We start from the raw sequence: 21,085 nt of genomic DNA on the forward strand, positions 1-21,085 counted from the left end.
AAATATTTTGACGACGGGACTCTATATTTTGTGACCGTAGACAGTGCCATCGCGGAAGTAGTAGCGTAATAATATACTCGTATGTACTTCCGGTTTTTCACGAGCAGACGATGGAGATAGGACGGTTTTTCCGTGTGGGATGTTGATTCTTTTTCATCCGAATACGTTTGTAAGGTAATTAACGGTGAAAGCAACTGTCGTAAGAAGATGTCTTCTCAACTGGTTAAATGCATACATTGAATTTGCAAGTAGAAAATCTTCATGAACTTTCTATCAGTTGTTATAGCCATGCACAACATTTTGCTTCTGCACGAGACCTACAAAATAGGCAAAGAATGGATTTGTCGTGGCATATATATATACATTGTTTTGTCATCATTGACTTCTAAATGTTAAATGATGATAGATCTAAGTGTGTCGAGTCTCGAGGTCTAAAAGCCTTAGTAACGGGATCGGATGGCATGGTTCATGCACAATCCAGTGATTGACATGGTAATTCATGTGTAGCGGCCATAACATTTCCGAGTCTGGTGATGGGATTCGAACCACGGACTTTCTGATCAGTGGTCGGGCGCCTTGTCCACATGATGAAAGAGGTTAACCCCGTCAGCAAGCTGACAAGGTAAGGATGTCATCTGTGAGATGACTACGCCCTGCCATACATACAAATTGAATACGATCAGATGACAATCTATCAAAGTATTCTTACCCGGAATCTCCACGAAGCCGTTAAGACTGATGTGTATTAGTCATAAGACCAATTGACGTCTTTGACAGCCGCTAAGATATTTCTTTTATATTAAATAATTTTACAAGGCTTTAGATACAAAAATGCATTAATCTTCCAATTCTAATCCAGAATCATCGAATGGGATAGAGATAGGATCATGTATATCTTAGTTATGCCATATACATACTGCAGTTTATAAGCTGGTGAAACTAGAAACAGAGATAGGTAGATAACTTTGCAGCTGTTTGCATTCATGTACATGTACTTCTGTTTAACAGGTGTATCATATGAACCCACATGTAGTCATCCCAAGAAAAGAATTATAAGATGGAACAACTTAAGTTTCGACAAGTATGTATATTTGTCACCGGATGGCTATCATATGCATCAACCTACCTGCTGAGGAAACCTCTTGGTGTGGTAAGTAATGTACAGCTGTGTTTGTGTCATAAATAAGGAACCAAGTTACCCACAAGATCCATTCACCTCGTCACAATTTTGAGTCTGCTTCAATTGCTTGCCTTAGCTTCTATTGAATGATCGTGTGAACAGTGGTCATGATTGATGGATGAAATGACAGACACCTGCAATGCTGTAGGCACAATGAATATTATTTTGCATCTCTCGGGACGCAGTAGGGGTGACTATTTGTCTGGAAATCACTATTGCGATAACTATTGCTATTGAAAGAAACTATTGCGATAAACATGATAAATATCAATAGTTTTCGGTGTATCATTTTAGATGGATTTTAGAGTTGACTTAAACCTTGGAACTGAAGTTTCCTTTGAATGTGATAACCATAACAACAAATATAAAGTAAAGTTTGAGATATGACTGATTTGTTTTTTCATTACCCTAATAATTTCAGAAAAAGAAACTTCCACATTACCATGTGTAAAATTCTACCACTCATGATCAAAAGAAAAACAAATTTGAACGGCATTGCATGTATTTTATTGACAGCGTTAGAAATTGGCACTAGTCCTATATAGCCCTTGCCAAACTGCCCAATGGTAAAGGTATCATAAGGACTAGTAGAAATGTGCCCTTTTTAAAGGTTTTGCTATATGTTATCATTATAGGGACTAGTGGACGAAAACTGTTAGTTTCTAACCCTGATATGGTTAATACAGTCGAAACTATCAATATTCCTAAGTGAAATCGATGTTATTGATTGGAATCTGATTTAACAATCAATTTATTGACTTTAAGTGCTTACCAATAGCTATATATCGTGACACCCCTAGTACGCAGTATATATTATTTTGTACCTATTCTATAAATTTGTGCATACTGGACACACGTGTGCCGTGTAAAACCCTGGTTCTTTCATGGTTGTCATTTGATTAACTGCAGTCGCTACTTTCTCAAACTGTTCAAAATTAATCCCTTATTTATTAGCTATTTTAAATACATGTATCACTAAATAGAAACAGAATGGTTCAAAAGCAAATGATTTTACATCCCCAAATCATGGTTCCCATAAGTGGCTTGATTAGCTTGTAAACACAAGATATTGCTGTGACATTTTAATTACATTTGTTTTGCAACTGTTCAGACTAGATCATTGATCTCAAACTATTACTGTCCCTGACAAGGACTGTAGTTTCAAACTTAATGAAAAGGCTGTGTTTTTTACACAGAAATATAATTCCTTATTTTATAAATATTTCTTCAGGCAGGTACTTGTATTTCTATCTTTGTTTGTTTGTTTGTTGTTAACGCCACAGTCAGCAATATGACGGCAGTCTGTAAATAATCGAGTCTGGACCAGACAATCCAGTCATTGATATCATGAGCATCGATCTATACAATTGGGATGAGATGGTATGCATCAACCAACTCAGCAAGCCTGACCACCTGATTCCGTTAGGTGCCTCTTACGACAAGCTTAGTCACCTTTTACGGCAGCATGGGTTGCTGAAGGCCTATTCTAACCCAGATCTTCCCGTGTAGTTTTTTCTAGCTAATAGAATGCCTAAGGAGTGTTGTAATTTCAACAAGCGCTCAGACAATTAAGTTGTGTCCACCATATACATATTGTGACAATAATATAAGACATTTAATTTTAGGTGAAGGCTGACATGGAAAAGGTACTTGGATATGGCAAGACACAGTTGGGCTGGCTTGACACTGCTCTGCTTCTGCCATATGCAGTTATGCAGGTAAAAGGGGCCGGTAATAGTTATGTAAAATAGATGCAGTGAGATGAAAACATGAGGGAATTTTCATTTAGCTGTTATTGTAAGACCTTCCTGAGTCTGAGAAAGCTTCCAGTGCAATTCTTGCCCAAACACTTCATAACAAGTCATGCAATGTGATTGTTTCAAAGAAACTTGCATATGGTTACATGTGTCATATTGGCTTAATTCTTTTCCAGATGCTTCTTGGTCCACTGGGAGATCGGTTTGGAGCAAGGAGAACTTTTGGTTTTTGCCTTATCCTGTCGTCACTGTCAATGGTTTGCTATCAGACTGATTTATACAATGTTAACTTGAACGTTGACTATACATGAAGCTAGCTCCTTGCAGTTACAGTTTTCATGAATCTAACATCAGTAACAAATTGGCACGTCTTTTATGGTTCAGGACAATTTGTACAGTAACAAGGTTTTGCTGACGTTATGCATGAGTCAGTTTGGTTTTATGCTGCTTTGAGCAGGATTCTAGTAATACCACTGTTGGGGACACCAGAAGTAGTCAAATACTAACATTAATTTATAAACAACAGGGCAAAAGAAACATCACTTGTAAATTAAGTTTTATCTGAATTAAAGACGTTGTGATAATTTAAAATGAACATTCACTAAAACACACCCTGTGCACACATGCAAGTCACCTTTTGCAGGATTCTGTGAATTTTGTGCAGTTATGAAAAATGTGAAAAACAGGATTTTGGGGAACTGTTATTAGTATTTAAAATGTTTGTGCATGAAATGTTGAGACGGCAGATTGCAAGAACCTTTAACTGCAGTCAAACCAGTATCAGCAACTTGTTGAGCCATTATCAGCAAACACAAGACCGTCCAAGATCAGGAAGACCAAGGGTCACAATGCCAGTTGAAAACCGCTACATCCGGACAATCCACATGCAGAACAGATACATGAGCACTGGGACACCCCATCAGCAGTGGAAGAGTCTAACGACGACTCAGCTTTGGTGGTATTAGAGCCTACACTGTCAACGCAGATTACAATGGGCAAGAACTGTACGTCAGTGACAGCGGCGTGATTGGGAAAGGTTGCTGTTCACAGATGAAAGTCGCTATAAATTGTTGCAAAATGATGGCCAAGTCCGTGTTTATCGACATAGGGGGATAGCAACTGTCACCTGACTGCATCCAAGATGTGCACCCTTTGATTAAAATAATCATCATATAGTTAACACCTGTCTTTGTTTTGTTTTTAATATAGACCTACTGAACAAGGTGATATGTTTCTTTTGCCCAGTAGTTTATGTTCTTAAGCAAATATAAATAAGTAACTGGTTTTATGTATACTTGACGCCAAAAGAAACGTGAATCATAGAAACATATAGAGAAGTATGTAGGTTAAGGAGAGATGTTTCCAATGTGTTCCAATTAATGACAAAACTGACAATCTGTCAAGTGTTACCCAGAGTGTCTGTCTTCTTAGCACAATATGCTGCAGGTGACTTCCAGACTTTACACGCTAATCCTGAACAGAACAAATTGTGCATCTCGAGTCAGGGATCTATGACGTCATATGGGTTACATTCATGAGCATCAGTTCACACAACATACCAGTATGTTCGTTTGTGCATCGAACCTATGTAAGATCTCTTGAATATGAGTAAGTCTTCATAAATTAACCAACATATATGCTATTGCATTTCTTTTTGGCATTGAGTAAACACAGATTTATGGATAAAGGTTGCGCAAAGTACATTTACTATACCTGCCCGTTGTGTTTCATTGTGAAAATATATGTGAAATTAAGAACATCATTACTACCGGCAGTACATGTGCATAGAATTAGTGATTGTGACAGATCTTTGTTCATCCCTGTCCCAGAAAATGATGTCATTTACATGGTTAGATATGACCACTAATTGTTGTCAGATTAGCGACTTTCAGTTAGATTCTGCAATGAATATTGAACTGAATGCTTGTTTCTTACATTTGCAGATCACTTTCGGCTACTGGAGCAGTTTCTCCATGTTATTCCTTCTCCTCTTCATCAATGGATCAGCCCAGGTATGACCCTAAGAAGAATGTAAAAGAATACTTGTGATGCCTTCTTTCTAGAACCATTCTGAAGAAAAGTATGGTGAAAACGTGTTTGACCTCGTAGCTCAGTCTATAAGTACCAACTGAAAATGATGTCAACATACATGTTCCTGCTAGTGGACTCAAAAGTTTCAGACTTCTCTTGGCTATTTTGTATTATGTTGAAAATATTTCTAATCTGGTTAGAATAAATGAATACGACCCTTTAATGGATAGCAACTTCTTTTTTTCTTAGTCATGACATTTCAGAGCTACTTCTTGCTCCTTCATCAGGTGAATGCTTAGTTTACACAACACAAGGTGGGATGAATGTACAAAGATAACAATTTATCATCCAAAACTGGCTCCCACAGGAGATATCACTTGGATGAGATCAAACTTGGATGAGATGTTGGATGTTAAAAAAAATCTCACCCTTGTGTCTTTTGATATCAAATATATCAACACTCGTTGATAAAAGTGGCAAAAATCCTCGGCAAGCCTCGGAATGTTTCACTTTTATCAACTTGTGTTGATATATTTGATTTCAAAACACACTCGGGTGAGATTCTCTATATAATGACTTTCTTGAAGTTTCCTCTATTTCCAATGACTGATGTTGGTATGGAGAATCTTGGTTGGCTGTGGGGCGTGAAGTCTCTCCAATTATTTGTGTCCACAGTTGCCTGATGTATAGAGGAAGTGTTTATGCTTAGACTTTGTTGATAAGAACACTCTCAATAAACTCAGATCTTAGTTCTCACTACCACTAAGCATTAATCTGAGGACATCCCGTTTCGGGTCACGTCAGAATGACCTTTCATCCAACCAATCAGAGAATCGCTTACCTGATCAGGAAAGTGACAGTCGGAATGTATTTTCTAATCGTGCCACCTTGAAAGAGTATTAACATTTGAAGAGACTTTGAATAGCCTTTGAGAAGTACTGCCATACCATCTCGTCCATATATTCCAGGATGTTCTTTTGTTTAGTTTTCAAATTTTGAATTGGAGTTTGTCAAAATACATTTCAAAGCGTAGTCTGGAATGAAAGTTTCCAGTGTGAAACTAGTGCCACATATAGCTTGCACAAGCTGAATGACTAAAGTTAACTTCTTGTTGGTCATTTCATTGGTCAGTCAAAGTTCCCAAAATGCCGTTCTGACGTGAACTGTTATGGGATGTTCCCAGTTCCCAGATCTTCATTTAGCGGTAGTGAGAACTAAGATCTGATCATAGTGAAATTGTTGATAAATATATCCTATTAATTAATACACATTTCAAACTTAATTTGTCTAAGGTTGAAGTCTTCTTGCTCAAATTTAAATTGCCAATACTTTTCCTCCAGTGTATCTCCTCATAGTTATCTGACCCGTGAAGATTCTGGGGTAGAATAGGTCTTCAGCAACCCATGCTTGCCGTAAAAGGTGACTATGCTTGTCGTAAAAGGCGACTTACGGGATAGGGTGGTCAGGCTTGCTGACTTGGTTGATGCATGTCATTGATCCCAATAGCGTGGATCGATGCTCATGATGTTAATCACTGGATTTTCTGGTCCAGACTCGATTATTTACAGACCGCTGTCATATAGCTGGAATATTGCTGAGTGCGGCGTTCAACAACCAACCAACCAATCATAGTTGCCTACCATGCATTAAAGTAATCTCAACAATGCCATTATCCCCGTGAAGATTCCGGGGTAGAATAGGTCTTCAGCAACCCATGCTTGCCGTAAAAGGCAACTATGCTTGTCGTAGGAGGCGACTAACGGGATCAGGTGGTCAGGCTCGCTGACTTGGTTGATGCATGTCATCGTATCCTAATTGTGTGGATTGATGCCCATGATGCCCATTGGATTGTCTGGTCCAGACTCGATTATTTACAGACTGCCGTCATATAGCTGGAATATTGCTGAGTGAAGCGTAAAACAACAAACCAAACCAAAACCAACAATGCCATTAAGATAAAACTTTGTATTAATAGCTCTCTAAAATATGAAATGACCCCTCTATAAACATTGAAGAGAGGCATGATCACCTCTAGCGATGTAGTGCATTGCAAGATGCACAAACTAGTGTCACTCCATTACTCTCAGATTAACAGAGTTTCCCTGTAATACAGCTAAAGAATTTCTCCACATATATGTGTCGTTTTAAACTTGACAGAATTTTCCATTTCCTTTTATTTGAACAGCATACATGGAAATGCATGGAAAATGTGTTCTAATCAACTATAAATGGTCATGTTCTTGTTTCGATCTCAGTCCCAATGTTGGCCTAACTGCACTAAAGCCCTGCTGTCGTGGATCCCTGACAACGTCAGAAATGGTGTGTTTGGCATGTTTGGGACATGCGCCTTTGCTGGGGGCATTCTTGGTACTTTGTTAGCTGTAAGTTAACCTTTACTTTCTGCTTATGTACCGGTAGCTGTAAGTTAACCTTTACTTTCTGCTTATGTACCGGTAGCTGTAAGTTAACCTTTACTTTCTGCTTATGTACGGGTAGCTGTAAGTTAACCTTTACTTTCTGCTTATGTACCGGTAGCTGTAAGTTAACCTTTACTTTCTGCTTATGTACCGGTAGCTGTAAGTTAACCTTTACTTTCTGCTTATGTACCAGTAGTGATTTCTACAAGTACAATGTATAAACATACTTTAGAATGCCTCTGGTATTTATGTTGTGAGCAAATTATTTAGAAGAATAACTATTGATCCATCATTTGTTGACTTTTGCTTTGTATAAGGAAGTTTTGACTTCATGTATTAACTAATTTTAATAATTTAATGTAATGATCATTATTGACACTTTTTTTAAATAAAGATTTTTGAACTTATCCTATCTCACAGTATGCATTTATTCCTTCTTCCTCCAGCTTCTAAATTGTTTTCACCTGAACACATCCCAGCATCACCATCCTGACCACCCCAATGAACAGGTCACACACTGTAATCCTGTGCGTTGTGACCTTACCTGACTTCCCCTGCATCATCATTCTCTTTCTCATTGCCACCCTGTGGAGACGTGTATTGAGTTTTAGAGAATACATTTTTTATTTTATTTGCACTACTCAAGTATCGGTCCATTGATCACATTCACTGTTGATGTGAATATTGTCGCTCTTCTTCAAATCAAGGCTCACCTCCAGTGTTGACTTGTTCAGATCAACATTCTCCCAGTAGATCAAAGTTGCTGTCTCCATCTCCAGTTCGTGCGCACCTTACCCCAGCTGTGTTGTGTCAGATCCTACTATGGAGGTCCACCATCTACCCTGCCTTTATCTACCTTCTGGAACCACTGTGACCAGATTAGTATTTTTTCTCCGGACTTGGAGTCCATCTTGCAAGCTGTGACTTCTGCCCTACAGCACCTTTCTGGTCAGCTGATAGTGCCTCCTTGTGAAACTTCTGACTCCTTGTCAACTACTGCTGAGGTCATTCCTCCTAGACCCGCTGCTCCTGTTCGAACCGAATGTTTCTACTGCATAGCCAGATGTCGTCTTGGATCATCAGAAATCCCCTACCTCATCTACCAGGAGCTTCAACAACATCGATCCAGCTGTTGTCCTTCCTTGGATTGCGGATAGACTTCAGTTAAGGCGCAGTACTTCAGCAGATGATCAGCTTTCAAGCTTCGTCGTACCCAACAACGGTTCCTCTGCAATCACACTGCCTCTGAGACTCGTCCTGTCTGAAGTCGCTAGTCATTGGTACAAGGCCTTTGCTACTTTCCAACTGTACGAGATCGACTTCAAACTCCTGGGTTCAACTTAGACGATACTGGGACTCATGGGCTGTGCTCCTGTGGCTTCTACCGCCGTGGCTCCTGAGTTGGATGGTTGCATTGCTACCCTCTGCCTCTGCTACTACTTCTCCTGGGTAGCATCAGGATCTCGCCCATTTGGATACTATCCTCCGGCACACGCTCCCGCTATATTTCTACCATCCTACACATCATAACTCCTCTAGTCTGTCAACTCTCAGAAAGAGAATGATGCAGCAGGGGTAGTCAGGTGATCATGTCGTGTAAGGTCTTAACACACAGGATAACGATGTGTGACTATTTCTTGGGGTGGTGACCATGATCATGCTGGGACGTGTTTGGGTGAAATGTTTTCAGAAGCCTGAAACTTTGTTCCAGCACGTTTTTCCATAGGATAGAAAGAAGAAGGAATAAATGCATAGTGTGGGATAGGATGAGTATATAAATGTACAATTTAATGTAAACTTTACCCTTTCTGTCACAGGTATATCTACAGACCCACTATGGCTGGAGACACTGCTTTACGTTGCCATCGATGATTGTGGTGGGTTACATACTCAATATATACAATACAGTCGTGCCTCATTTATACGGACACTTGCGTCATTTCACAATTCGTCCGTATAAACGAATTTCCGTATAACTGAAACCAGCTTCTTACTGGAAGAGTTACTTCCCTTCAATTATGCAACTCATGACAGATGACAGAGCAAACAGATACATCGAGAATATGCAAAGTCAGAAATGTCCATTTTGCCACCAAAATCGCGAGCTTTCTCTATCAGCATTTCATCATTAACGGGCACATTATGACTTGTCATATCACACAACCAAAGATATAATGCATCTTCCAGCTTCTGGTGTTTTGCTACACGGGATCGTGATCAGTCATTTGAATTTTCCGGGAGATTGAGCCACTTCTGTTTGTCTTTTAAAATGTCACCAATTGTCGATTTTCCTATGGTATGTCCAAATTCAGTGCCACAATGCTAACTGATGGTAGTCCTCCTAGGGAGTCTGGGCTTGAATCGCTTGTTGAAAGAGGCAACTAAATAGATGGATGGGATGGTCACAATGGTGACTTTTTGATTGGGTGTCATATAGTGCCAGACAGTATTGGACATTGCTCATGATATCAGGAATAAAGAATTATTGTCAAAAATGTCTGTGCAATTCATGAGCACCTAATGGGGACCTTGGTAAGAACATCTCTCCATCACTCATGCATGTCATAAGGGATGAATGGAAAGAAGGAGGTGTCAAGTTCTGATTGTGAGTCAAAGTACCAAGACAAACTGGATCGTTGCCTGTGATCAGCCCCAGCTTCTGATTTGTCTGGCCCAGACTGTTAACAGGCTGCTATGATATAGCTGGAATAATCGTGACTGGGGTTTGAACGACATTCACTTTAATTAAGAAGCTAGCGATTAATGCTAAGAATGATATGAATGGATCTTAAATCATTGTAAATCAATTTCAACTTTGGAGATGTTTAAAATGTTATGTCCACCATTTCACATGACATGTATGTTATTGAATATATTTGATCTCGTTCACTGTCAAGGGCGATAGCATTTGTCTTTCTGTGTCACCAGGCTGTCCTTGGCGTTGTTGTGCTGATGTTATTTGTCACGGCGGAAGAAGCAGGTGTCACTGTACCTGGGAAGGGTAATGTATTTTGTAAATCTGGAAATTAATGCATCCCCAAATTAATACGACTGCTGACCCCTAGCCAAAAATGTGACTCAATATCAATGTGACTCCCCCCACCTCATCCCCAGTAGAATTATGCACTTACCTTAACCAATCAAACAGCAAATAGCTCTGATTATTAGTGCTGATTAGAGCATTTCAATAAAAAACAATAAACAGTGTTTTCCTAAAAGCAACACACAGTTTACATGTTTACTCTGTTGACTTAAGGAAGTTTAAAGGCAATCAAATAATTGAACCAACAACAGTTCACTGATTGGTATGCGGAAAAGGTGTCAACAAGCTTGACACGAGTGGGTAGAACTCTCGACCCCAGCAGTGATAACTCACCGGATGCCCATTGTGTAATTCCTATTCTTTGCATGACATTGCTATATACTTGTCACAATAGTTTCTTTAATGAAGGAACGAGTCAGATAATTGAACATTGTTCCCTGGGAAGATGTATGGCAAGATGACGTTAACCATCTCCCATGCTGCAGGTTTATCCCAAACATATGCAAGCCACAGTGTCCGTGCCACAGTAGCCACAAAGTTGTCCCAAGTGGGCATTGATGCCTTATTTATAGCTGTCTCTGCAGGAATGAGCAAACCTCATATACACCTAGTATAGCGTAGGACATTTTGCTCAGCATGCAGCACACTGCAGTCAAACAAACACAACCGCTGTCTGCCGCTTGTCATCCACCAATGTTGTTCCACTGTGACTCCTTTTCACACACCAAGGGGTCCGGGGTAGAATAGGTCTTCAGCAACCCATGCTTGCCGTAAAAGGCAACTATGCTTGTTGAAAAGGCGACTAACGGGATCGGGTGGTCAGGCTCGCTGATTTGGTTGATGCATGTCATCGATCCCAATTGCGTTGATCGATGCTCATGATATCAATCACTGGATTGTCTGGTCCAGACTCGATTATTTACAGACCGCCGTCATATAGCTGGAATATTGCTGAGTGCGGCGTAAAACAACAAACCAACAACCACACCAAGGAGTCACAATTGACACCTACGGTATTATGTAGTGCAACCAACTTGGTAAGCACTTCATTTCATGACTTGCAGTCTGCTAACATTCTCTCTCTCTCGATGGATGGATATATCTGGGTCTTTCATATTGTGTCTCCTGTGAATTAGTATTATCACTTGACAGAAATACCATATCTTGAACCACTTTCATTATTCCACTGTTCATAAACAAGTCTTGAAGTACATGTGCATGTATAAGGCAGACTTTGACAGTCACTTGACCACTACTGTGAGACTTGTTTTATCAGAGCTCCAGATAAGCTGCGTCTCTGCGTAAAATACGCATCAGAAATGCAGAAATATGCAGTAAAATAAAATCCAAGCGTATCAAATACGCAACGAACATTACAGATAAGCTACAAAAATAAAATTTGTGCGTATCATCAAAATATTGTGAAGTAACCCTGCGTATTCGATTAGCAAATCAGCAACTTATTTTGAAATTATAAACGGGCATTCCTTCAACCCTGCCAAAATCCACGATGACAGTTACATCATGATCATTTGCCATCACACTTTCTTGTGGAAGTATCGTGGTATTTTTTAGTCCTATAAAGCTCTCGAACCCACACAACACAAGTTTGCAGGGACTAGATGAATAGCGTTTTTAAATATTTAATTTAAATACCCACATGTGTAAAAACTAGTGGGTAACAGAAATTTGAATACCCAGATAGAATAACTGATACCCAATGATTTTAAAATGCATGGGTAAAATACCCACAACACCAAAAGCTTATTTGGAGCTCTGTTATATCCTAGTTTTTCTGAAAATATGTATTTAGAATATATGTAGAACAACTAATTGCAGTGTATTCTTTATTTTTCAGAACTGAAGACCAATAGTGCAGACTCACCTGTAACTACTGAGAAACCGGGTCTTCTGCAACTGATGAAGATACCGTAAGGCTGCAGTTTGTATATTGTGTACATATAGGGCTGTAATGAATACTCAAAGTGGCAAATATGATACAAATCACGAGTGTGAGGTAACAAATACGACCTATTATTCCTGAATAGTCAGAAAATCCATCCAGATAACAAACTGTTTTAATAAGCTGGAAATGGAACAAAATTAATTTCAGGTAAATGTTTTCTAAAATGTAGAATCATCCATCTCAGAGCCTGTCTACATATTCAGTGGTGAGAGATGCCCTTGTCACAGATGGTTGATACAACATATTGGAGGCTTTTCAACAAATCAATGTTTTGATTTTTGGTGGAAAATGGAAATTTTGATTCAGAAGGTCATAAGTACCAAATACAATGTGAGGGTTGATACTTTTCAATTCACGGAATACTTAAGTGAATCGTAACATGCGTAATATTGTGTCCAATCTTTGAATTGGATATTGGAAGGTTTGATCCCCTAGCTTTGTCATACCAAAAGATATTACTTACTGTTACCCTGCCTGGCGCTCGACATTAATAGGATAAAACAAGGACTGTCCGGCTCAGTTTATTAAAATGTAAGATGTCTGAGAAGGGTATCCATGTAATGATAACCTGAGGCATGGTATCTGGACTAACAAGCAGCCTCTGGAATTCTGATGCCTGTGTTATTTGTTTCAGTGCTTTACCGGAAATTGCTGTGACCATGTTCTGTCTGAAGATTGTGCGTTACTGTATGTACATGTGGCTGCCTATGTATCTCCTACAGCATGTAAGTAGAGAAACCTGGGGTTTGTTTGTTTGTTGTTTAACGCCGCACTCAGCAATATTCCAGCTATATGACGGCGGTCTGTAAATAATACAGTCTGGACCAGACAATCTAGTGATTGACATCATGAGCATCTATCCACACAATTGGGATACGATGACATGCATCAACAAAAGTCGGCGAGTCTGACCACCTGATCCATTTAGTCGCCTCTCACCGCAAGCATAGTCGCCTTTTATGGCAAGTATGGTTTGCTGAAGACCTATCCTACCCCGGATCTTCACGTGTTAGAAACCTGAGATATGTCAAATATTCTTCAGTGGGATATAATATAAGGAACTGTACCTAATTTGGTATATATCAACTAATTCTTCATATCTCAATGACCTATCGAGGATTCAGGGATAAAGGGTTACTATCAGTGTCGGAAATAAAATAAATTGTCAGGCTGCCATCAGGGCCCACAGATTTTAGAAGCTGCAGGCCCTGACTAAACTCATCAGGCCCTCGTTTAAAAAACTGCAGCTTATTTTGATGCGTACCATAAGGACCCATACAAATCTAAAACTATGGGCCTGACACGAGGTCTACCTGCCACAGGCCTATGGGCAGGCACTTATTTTGAACACTGGTTACCATCAGTTGTGCCTATCGATCACCTTGTGAGATCTGCTGGGATGGGTTTCTTGTTTGAAATGAATATATTGACTGAGTCAAGAAAATCAGAGATGGCCAGTAAAAGTAAGCATGCAGCCTACTTTGGATGGACATAATTAAATGTGATGTATTTGCTTCTTAAAAGACACATAGTGCAACTTATATGCATCAACTTACGCTTTGTATGTGTATAGGAAGCAATATTTTGGGGCCAGTAAAACCCTGATTCTATTCCTGTCACAAGGAGCTTGTGAACTGATGAGTAAAGAAATACAAGTGTTGATATTCGTGTTTGAATTCACCTCAACCTTTTCAATCTTGTCAAATATGTCAAGCACACTGCAGTCAATACAAGTAGAGAACCAAGCGTGATCAACATTATACTTCCATTGTATGTAGAAGGGCGTGGAGTCATCTCACAGATGACATCCTCACCTTGTCAGCTTGCTGACGGGGTTAACCTCTTTTGTCTTGTGGACAAGGCATCCGACCTCAGATCCAAAGGTTGATGGTTTGAATCCTGCCATGGGACTCAGACATTTTCTGGTCACTACATTTTTGTACAAGGTTCATTGTCTCCCCACCCACCACCCATAAAAGGTTTATGTTTTTCTATGTTTTTCAACAAAACTTCGCATCTGCATTACCCATCGGCTTAACTGGTGCCTTTTGTTATTTTAATAGTTTTCCAAAGAAAATATTTCCACTTAGTCTCAAACAAGGGTATGGTTTGTTTCCAGGCCATAACTTGAAAACCGTTAAACATATTTCAACGAAACTTGGCATATGTATTGCTCATCAGCTTAACTAGTGCCTTTTGACATTTTTCTAAATCTATATTTTGTTGTTTTCATGGGAACTGTTTTGACTTAGTCTCAAACAACTCTTAGTCTTTGTTGCCGAGCCATAAATCACAAACTATTGACTATTTTTCTTGAAACTAGACTGGTGACAACTCTGCAATGACCACATGTTCAACTATGGGCTTTTCATATTTTTCAATTGATATTGTTGCGTTTCGATGGAAAAAAATTGGAAATATACTTGCAAGTTTAGTAGTCTTATCTGCCATAACAAGTCAACATGGCATCTACTGTAATTATGCTTAATCAATGCCTTAATCAGAATCGGCACTAGTATTATTTATATTATTGTTTCTAGGATTTGGAAGCACGTTTATATTAACAACTTGAACTCATGTATCAAAAATAAAGAGGGGAGACATCTGTTTTTATGCGTAAAAACACATTCCAGTGGGTATATAGATGTTATTATTACTGATGAAATATTGATTGTTTAATATCAGTCTCATCTTAGTATTTGTCAGGCTTTCATTATGTGCCATTTTACATATTTCTCAGCAAACAATCATTTCACAAAGTTAGTGAGTTTAGATCTAATTTTCAGTTAAAATATTCTCCAAGTCTGGCTGGTGTTTGCTCAACAACATTTGAAGTCGGTGGAGTCATAGGAAGTGCCCTGTTAGGCGTCATACTTGACAGGTAAGCTCCCCACACTCAGGACTAGTATTTCACCCATATGCAGAGGTTGAAATGTTTTCACAATGCTTTCTGAACAATGCTCACAGGGCAAGTTTCAACTTTTCAGTCACTTAATATAAATAGTTTGTGATGCTAATGAGATGATGATGAAAGTTGTTGTTTTTTAACACATTTGTGCTTTGCAACAAAAATAGATATATATATCTTTATTATCATACACCTATCAAGATATGTGAGTTTTTTTAATGTGGGATAAAGTCAACATAGAGATGGTCGTATCACAGAAGGTGTAATAACCACACCCATATTAAACACCCTGCCGGGCTGATACGACTTGTTCCTGCATTTTGAATGGGCGAATGATATCAGCCCATGGGGTAAGAAAATGGAGTGGAGTGACTGCTTGGCTTGGCTTTCCCATGACAGAGTCTTGCAAGCAAGGTGAAAATGTTTGGCATTCATTTGCGAATAGATACATTTTACAATTTGATGTTCTGGTACATGAATTGGGGGGTCTTTGGTTGATATACAAACTGCCCTATAATAACCTGTACTGATCAAACTTCATTGTTATGTTGTAGATATTTTCCTGGGCGATCTCTACACGGCACGTGGCTGTCCATTCTTCTGTCTACAGTGTCGCTGATTCTCTTCCTTTATACAAGCTCAATGGGGAAGGTTGTAAACTCCGTGTTCATGTTCCTTGCAGGAGCATTCAACGCAGGGCCAGACACCATTTTAGGTAACATTTGTATGATATTTGTACAGATAGATATTTAAACATGGTGTGAATGTACGAGTTACACTGTGTTCGAACTCTCTCAATGTTTACACAGGATGGTAGGTATTTTGATAGATGACAGTCTGGGAAGGCAAACATGTTCAAGGTGATGGTGTTTCTCCGCACCCTGGCAGAGTGTATTGTTGATCACGGTGAGGTAGTCTGGCTGTTGAGGTGTTCACTTATCACATCTGGTACAGTTCCTCACATGGGTACAATGTGAAGCCCATTTTTTTTCCCCGCCGGGCCAGAATGGCCGAAGGGGGATTATGTCGTGGCACAGTCCGTCCGTCCATCTGTCTGTCCCACAGTGGGTACTAAGCTTGTGAAATCAACTCCTCCTACAGTTTCCAGAGAATATCCCTGAAAGAAGATGTCGACATGTTGATGATATGCATTTCGCAGTCCCGTTTCATTTCGACTAATTTTGACAGAGTTACTTCCCCTGTTTTACGGAGCTTCATTTGCTGAATTGTGAGAGGGTACTAAGCTTGTGAAATCAACTCCTCCTCCAACTTTTAGAGAATATCCCTGACACTCTACACACAAGATGTCGATATGTTGATGATACGCATATCGCAGTTCCGTTTAATTTCGACACATTTTGACAGAGTTACTGCCCCTGTTTTACGGAGCTTCATTTGCCTACCGTATTTTCTTGAGTATAGTGCGCACTTTTTTTCGAAAAAACACAGCTGTGTAGAAAGGGGTGCGCATTATACACGAATTATGAGTTTGGATGTTTTTTCCCCCATGGAAAGACATTGCCGTGAGCACGAAACACCGGGAATACCATGTCAACAAATCCATACTGAAGTACGCAAAATAATTATGTAATTACACTGTCTGGCTATAAAAAGTGTTCTTTGTATATCTGGACTTATGTTTGTAACTTATTTCATTGATTTTATTCAAAATTCCTTATAATCTGATAATATTGTTTTTATTAATTTCGGCGAAATCGTGTGTGAAGCGATCGGAAGATCGCACAACTCACCGTTATTAACAGCAACCACGGTCAGAATACCGCTATTGACGCCTTGAAACAAACTTTTGTTGACAGAGAATGGATACATATATCATAAATGACATACTTTGACTTGTTAAAAGTCATATTTGTTTTTGTTTGACGATTCTATGTCAACATGAAATTCTCGCTATCACGTGATCATGTGCGCGTGAGCCTTGACGGTGACTGGTCAGACATGTTCCATGTAAAAAATGGTAATTGTGAGAGAGGGTACTAAGCTTGTGAAATCAACTCCTCCTACAGTTAGAATGTGCACATGTTTAATATATCCATATCCCAGTCATATTAATTTCTTTTCATGTTGAGAGAGTTACTGCCCTTGGTTTATGAAGCTCAATTTGCCCAACTGTGAGAGAGGGTACTGTTTTTGTGATGTCAACTCCTACATTTTTCAGGGAATATCCCTGACGCTCTAAACACATGGCATTCTACACACAACATGTATTGATACACATATCGCAGTCGTTATAAATTTGATTTATTTTAACAGAGTTACTACCCTGGTTTATGATCCTCATTTTTGTCAACTGATACAGGTACAACTTTGTCTCAGGTAACAACCATTATAAAACAATGTCATTTAGTCTCTGTTGTGAAAATGTCACAATATCTAACTATAGTTAGTTTCCTTGTATAAGGCTTTTGTGGGTGAGCTACATCCTTATGGCATTAGCATTCAGACTGGATTACACCCAACAAAACGTTCTGCACAATTTGTTTCAAATGCAGTGCCATCTACTGTTGTTATTTCATAAAATACAAAGAAAATATAAACTCTTTAAAAAAATTCATGCGGGGGATGTTGAGCTCTCAGAGCACTCTTGTTGATATTGAGGTGTCTTGAGGGTCCTGATGGGGTATACTGTTTAATTTAAAACTATTAAGAAAATATTGTGTAAATGTATAAATTGTCCACAAAAAACTGCTTGGTGTAAATTAAAACTTTACTCTGTATCGTAATTGTGCTAATATATCGTACAAGTCAACACAGTCAGTGTTAGGTACGTCTGAAATATGAATTACAGTAATGAAACAAAAGTAGAACCAGCTGTTCCCTTGTTTCCCTTCAGACAATGATCTGCATTCGCTAATTGATGATTTCCCTCCCCAAGACCAGTGTTCTGCCAAGGCAGCTAATCTGGTTTAGTGACTATATGTGGTTGCAGCATAACTCAGGAAGAAATACTGCAACATGTCAGCTTTGTATAAATCATGTGAAATCTAATTCAATAACAAAGCTGCATTTTAATTTTATGACAAGTACCTTAAAGAGACATGCTAACGGCAGAGATTACAAACAAACTATTGAGGCTAATTAAATATGACATCGGACATTGTTGCTGCAATACGTAATATCTGAGAAAGATGCCATCTGAAAATTTTGTGTATCGCTAAGGTTACTTGTGGATGGCAATTCTGCATCAACAACCTGCATACTATGGGGTTTTAAGTTATATATGTTCTCTCAGAGTGCGGCCCCATAAGTTTTGAAAATGACCCCATGTAGTTATGCTGAAGGGTCCTTGTCAGTTTCTTGGCAGAACACTGCAAGACTTTATTATTTTCAGAGGGGCATGGGTGGTCCAGTCGTCTGAGGCGCCGCTATTCACTGTGCAGAGTTGCGTCCCTTGGGCACACAGAAACCTATGATTGTGGGTTCGAATCCCAGTTCGCCCTGATTATGTTTCTAGATTTGTCAGCACCATATCCATGCTCGTGGGTTTCACCAAATTGGTAAACATCTGAGTCCTGCATCACCTCGGGCTTTCCTCCTACATTAATCTGACACACTGATATAACTGGAATAATGTTAAAAGCGGCGTTAAACCCAACTCTCTCACTGTTATTTACAGGTTGCTTTAATGTTTCACTGTAGCAGCCAGGAGAATTCTTTCAGCTTCACATTAAATGATAGATTATCTGCATTAAAGTTATTTGATGTATGTTTTACATTTCAGGAGGTGCCATACCACTGGAGTTGGGAGAGAGAGACAACCGTAAAGCAGGAGCAGCTACAGTCGGTCTTGTCAATGGTATTTTACATTCACTTGTACTTCAGTCTAGTAATAGCTAATCAAGTTATACAACAAGTTATACGTTCAAGTTACACAGGGGGCAGTCGGGTAGCCTAGTGGTTAAAGCGTTCGCTCGTCACGTCGAAGACCCGGGTTCGATTCCCGACATGGGTATAATGTTTGAAGCCCATTTCTGGTGTCCCCTGCCCTGATATTGCTGGAATATTGATAAAAGCGGCGTAAAACCATATTCACTCACTCACTCAAAATATACAGCACCAACTGTTTCTGTTCACAGTGACATGAAACAGAATTGCTTTAAGGTTTTTGATGGATTTTACCTCCTCATCAGTGATATGTCTGATGACTACTACACAGTGATCGTTGACACTGGAAATTATCCTTCCATGCACTTCATCCAAATGGCCCTGGGGAATTTTTTTGGTAAATGTCAAGGTCGAGGTCAAGAGATGGAAAATAATTCAAAGAAAAGTTTGTGGTTAACACACTGGGATGGTGGGGATGGATTTCATTTCTGGAACACAACTCAAAGACCATTCAATATCTGTCAACAAAACTTGGCAGATACATCAAACAGATCCTGAAGTGGTACCTCTGCAGCCAAGAAACGTTATATTAGTATTTAAAATACTTATCCTACAATATCTGTTGGCAGTGCTATGTCTGTCAAAGGTCAAGGCTATCAGTGAGGTTATTGTGAAAAATGGTTGTATCATTCATTGCCAAGACTGTTGCACTTTACTTGTACAATCCTGAGATTTGGTAAGAGTTGTCTTTTTTAAGATCAATGTCTGTAATTATTTCTTTTGGAAGAAAGTACATGGCAGTATTTCATTAATTTAGAAGTTTTGAGGAAATGTAGGTGGAGGGCCTGTTTTCTGTTTCTGCAAGCACATGTAAACAGCTTTCTTTTCTTAAGATATTTTGGGGCGGTCAGGTAGCCTAGGGGTGAAAGCGTTCGCTCGTCACGCCGAAGACCCGGGTTCAATTCCCGACATGGGTACAATGTGTGAAGCCCATTTCTGGTGTCCCCCGGCGGGAATATTGCTAAAAGCGGCGTAAAACCATACTCACTCACTCTTAAGATATTTCCAAAAGACAGAAGACTGTTGGATGTGTGAAGGAATAAAGTGTCAAGTTTTATGTTTGATGAATAATACAGTACGTTTAGACACCATGTTATGGACTCCAGCACCAATACAGCTTTGTGTAAGTGTGTAGTAACTGCTGCTGAGACCAATAAACTTTATAACAGTTTTGAAGGCGTAACAGCATACCTGTTAATTTCTCTTCTCTTTTGCTTGCTATTGTCTGTGATTGTTTTCTAGGTTTCGGGAGTGTTGGAACCTGCATAGAAGGACCAGTGATAGGCCTGATATCAAGCATGTATGGCTGGGCGGGGATGTTCTACCTGATGATTGGTCTGTCAGCTGCAGGAGTTGCTGCCAACTTCCGTGCTGCTCGCATATATCACAGAGGCCAAGACACTGCATCTGAAAAGATGATTGTTTAACAGGAACATTTTTTAAATATTGTATTTTTAACATGAATCTTTTACTGTATTTATTAGATTAGACATAATGACGTGTGAACCAACATACGGATATTATTGTTATTTTTTATTTCCTTTATATGCTAGGGGCATGGGTGGCCAAGTCGTCTAAGGCACCGCGATTCGCTGTGCAGAGTAGCGTCCCTTGGGCATGCCAGAAACCTTGTGGTTGTGGGTTCGAATCCTGTATCGCCCCGATTATGTTTCTAGGTTTGTCAGCACCATATCCGTGCTCGTGGGTTTCACCGAAGTGGTAAACGTCTGAGACCTGCATCACTTCGGGCTCTCCTCCCACATTAAGCTGACACGCCGTGATATAACTGGAATACTATTAGAAGCGGTGTTAAACCCAACTCACTCACCCCTTTATATGCTATATATTCAGTAAATTCCCACTTACTACTAATCTGT

At 39.4% G+C, this 21,085-nt stretch overlaps 1 protein-coding gene across 1 annotated transcript; it reads left to right on the forward strand.

The window, feature by feature from the left end:
• The first annotated feature begins 73 nt into the window (after nt 1–73).
• Nucleotides 74–20,851, forward strand: LOC124133796 (putative glycerol-3-phosphate transporter 5). The gene is made up of 14 exons (XM_046498336.2): nt 74–174; nt 1,009–1,150; nt 2,806–2,898; nt 3,114–3,194; nt 4,881–4,949; nt 7,224–7,349; nt 9,203–9,262; nt 10,314–10,386; nt 12,287–12,359; nt 13,029–13,119; nt 15,181–15,275; nt 15,857–16,017; nt 19,045–19,119; nt 20,451–20,851. The coding sequence occupies exons 2-14, from the start codon at nt 1,058–1,060 to the stop codon at nt 20,633–20,635; spliced, it is 1,275 nt and encodes a 424-aa protein (XP_046354292.2). The 5' UTR covers nt 74–174; nt 1,009–1,057; the 3' UTR covers nt 20,636–20,851.
• Nucleotides 20,852–21,085: the final 234 nt, after the last annotated feature.

This window comes from Haliotis rufescens, unplaced genomic scaffold (genome assembly GCF_023055435.1).
Source record: "Haliotis rufescens isolate VD_foot unplaced genomic scaffold, xgHalRufe1.0.p SCAF_16, whole genome shotgun sequence".
In the NCBI taxonomy this organism is placed as follows: Eukaryota; Metazoa; Mollusca; class Gastropoda; order Lepetellida; family Haliotidae; genus Haliotis; species Haliotis rufescens.

Bases quoted from the DNA above. Each gene is read 5' to 3' on its own strand.
- LOC124133796 (XM_046498336.2), top strand. From the start codon at position 1,058: ATGGAACAACTTAAGTTTCGACAAGTATGTATATTTGTCACCGGATGG. The intron at 3,195-4,880 runs GTTTGCTATCAG...TTACATTTGCAG, and splicing joins TCCTGTCGTCACTGTCAATG to ATCACTTTCGGCTACTGGAG. The intron at 19,120-20,450 runs GTATTTTACATT...ATTGTTTTCTAG, and splicing joins TACAGTCGGTCTTGTCAATG to GTTTCGGGAGTGTTGGAACC.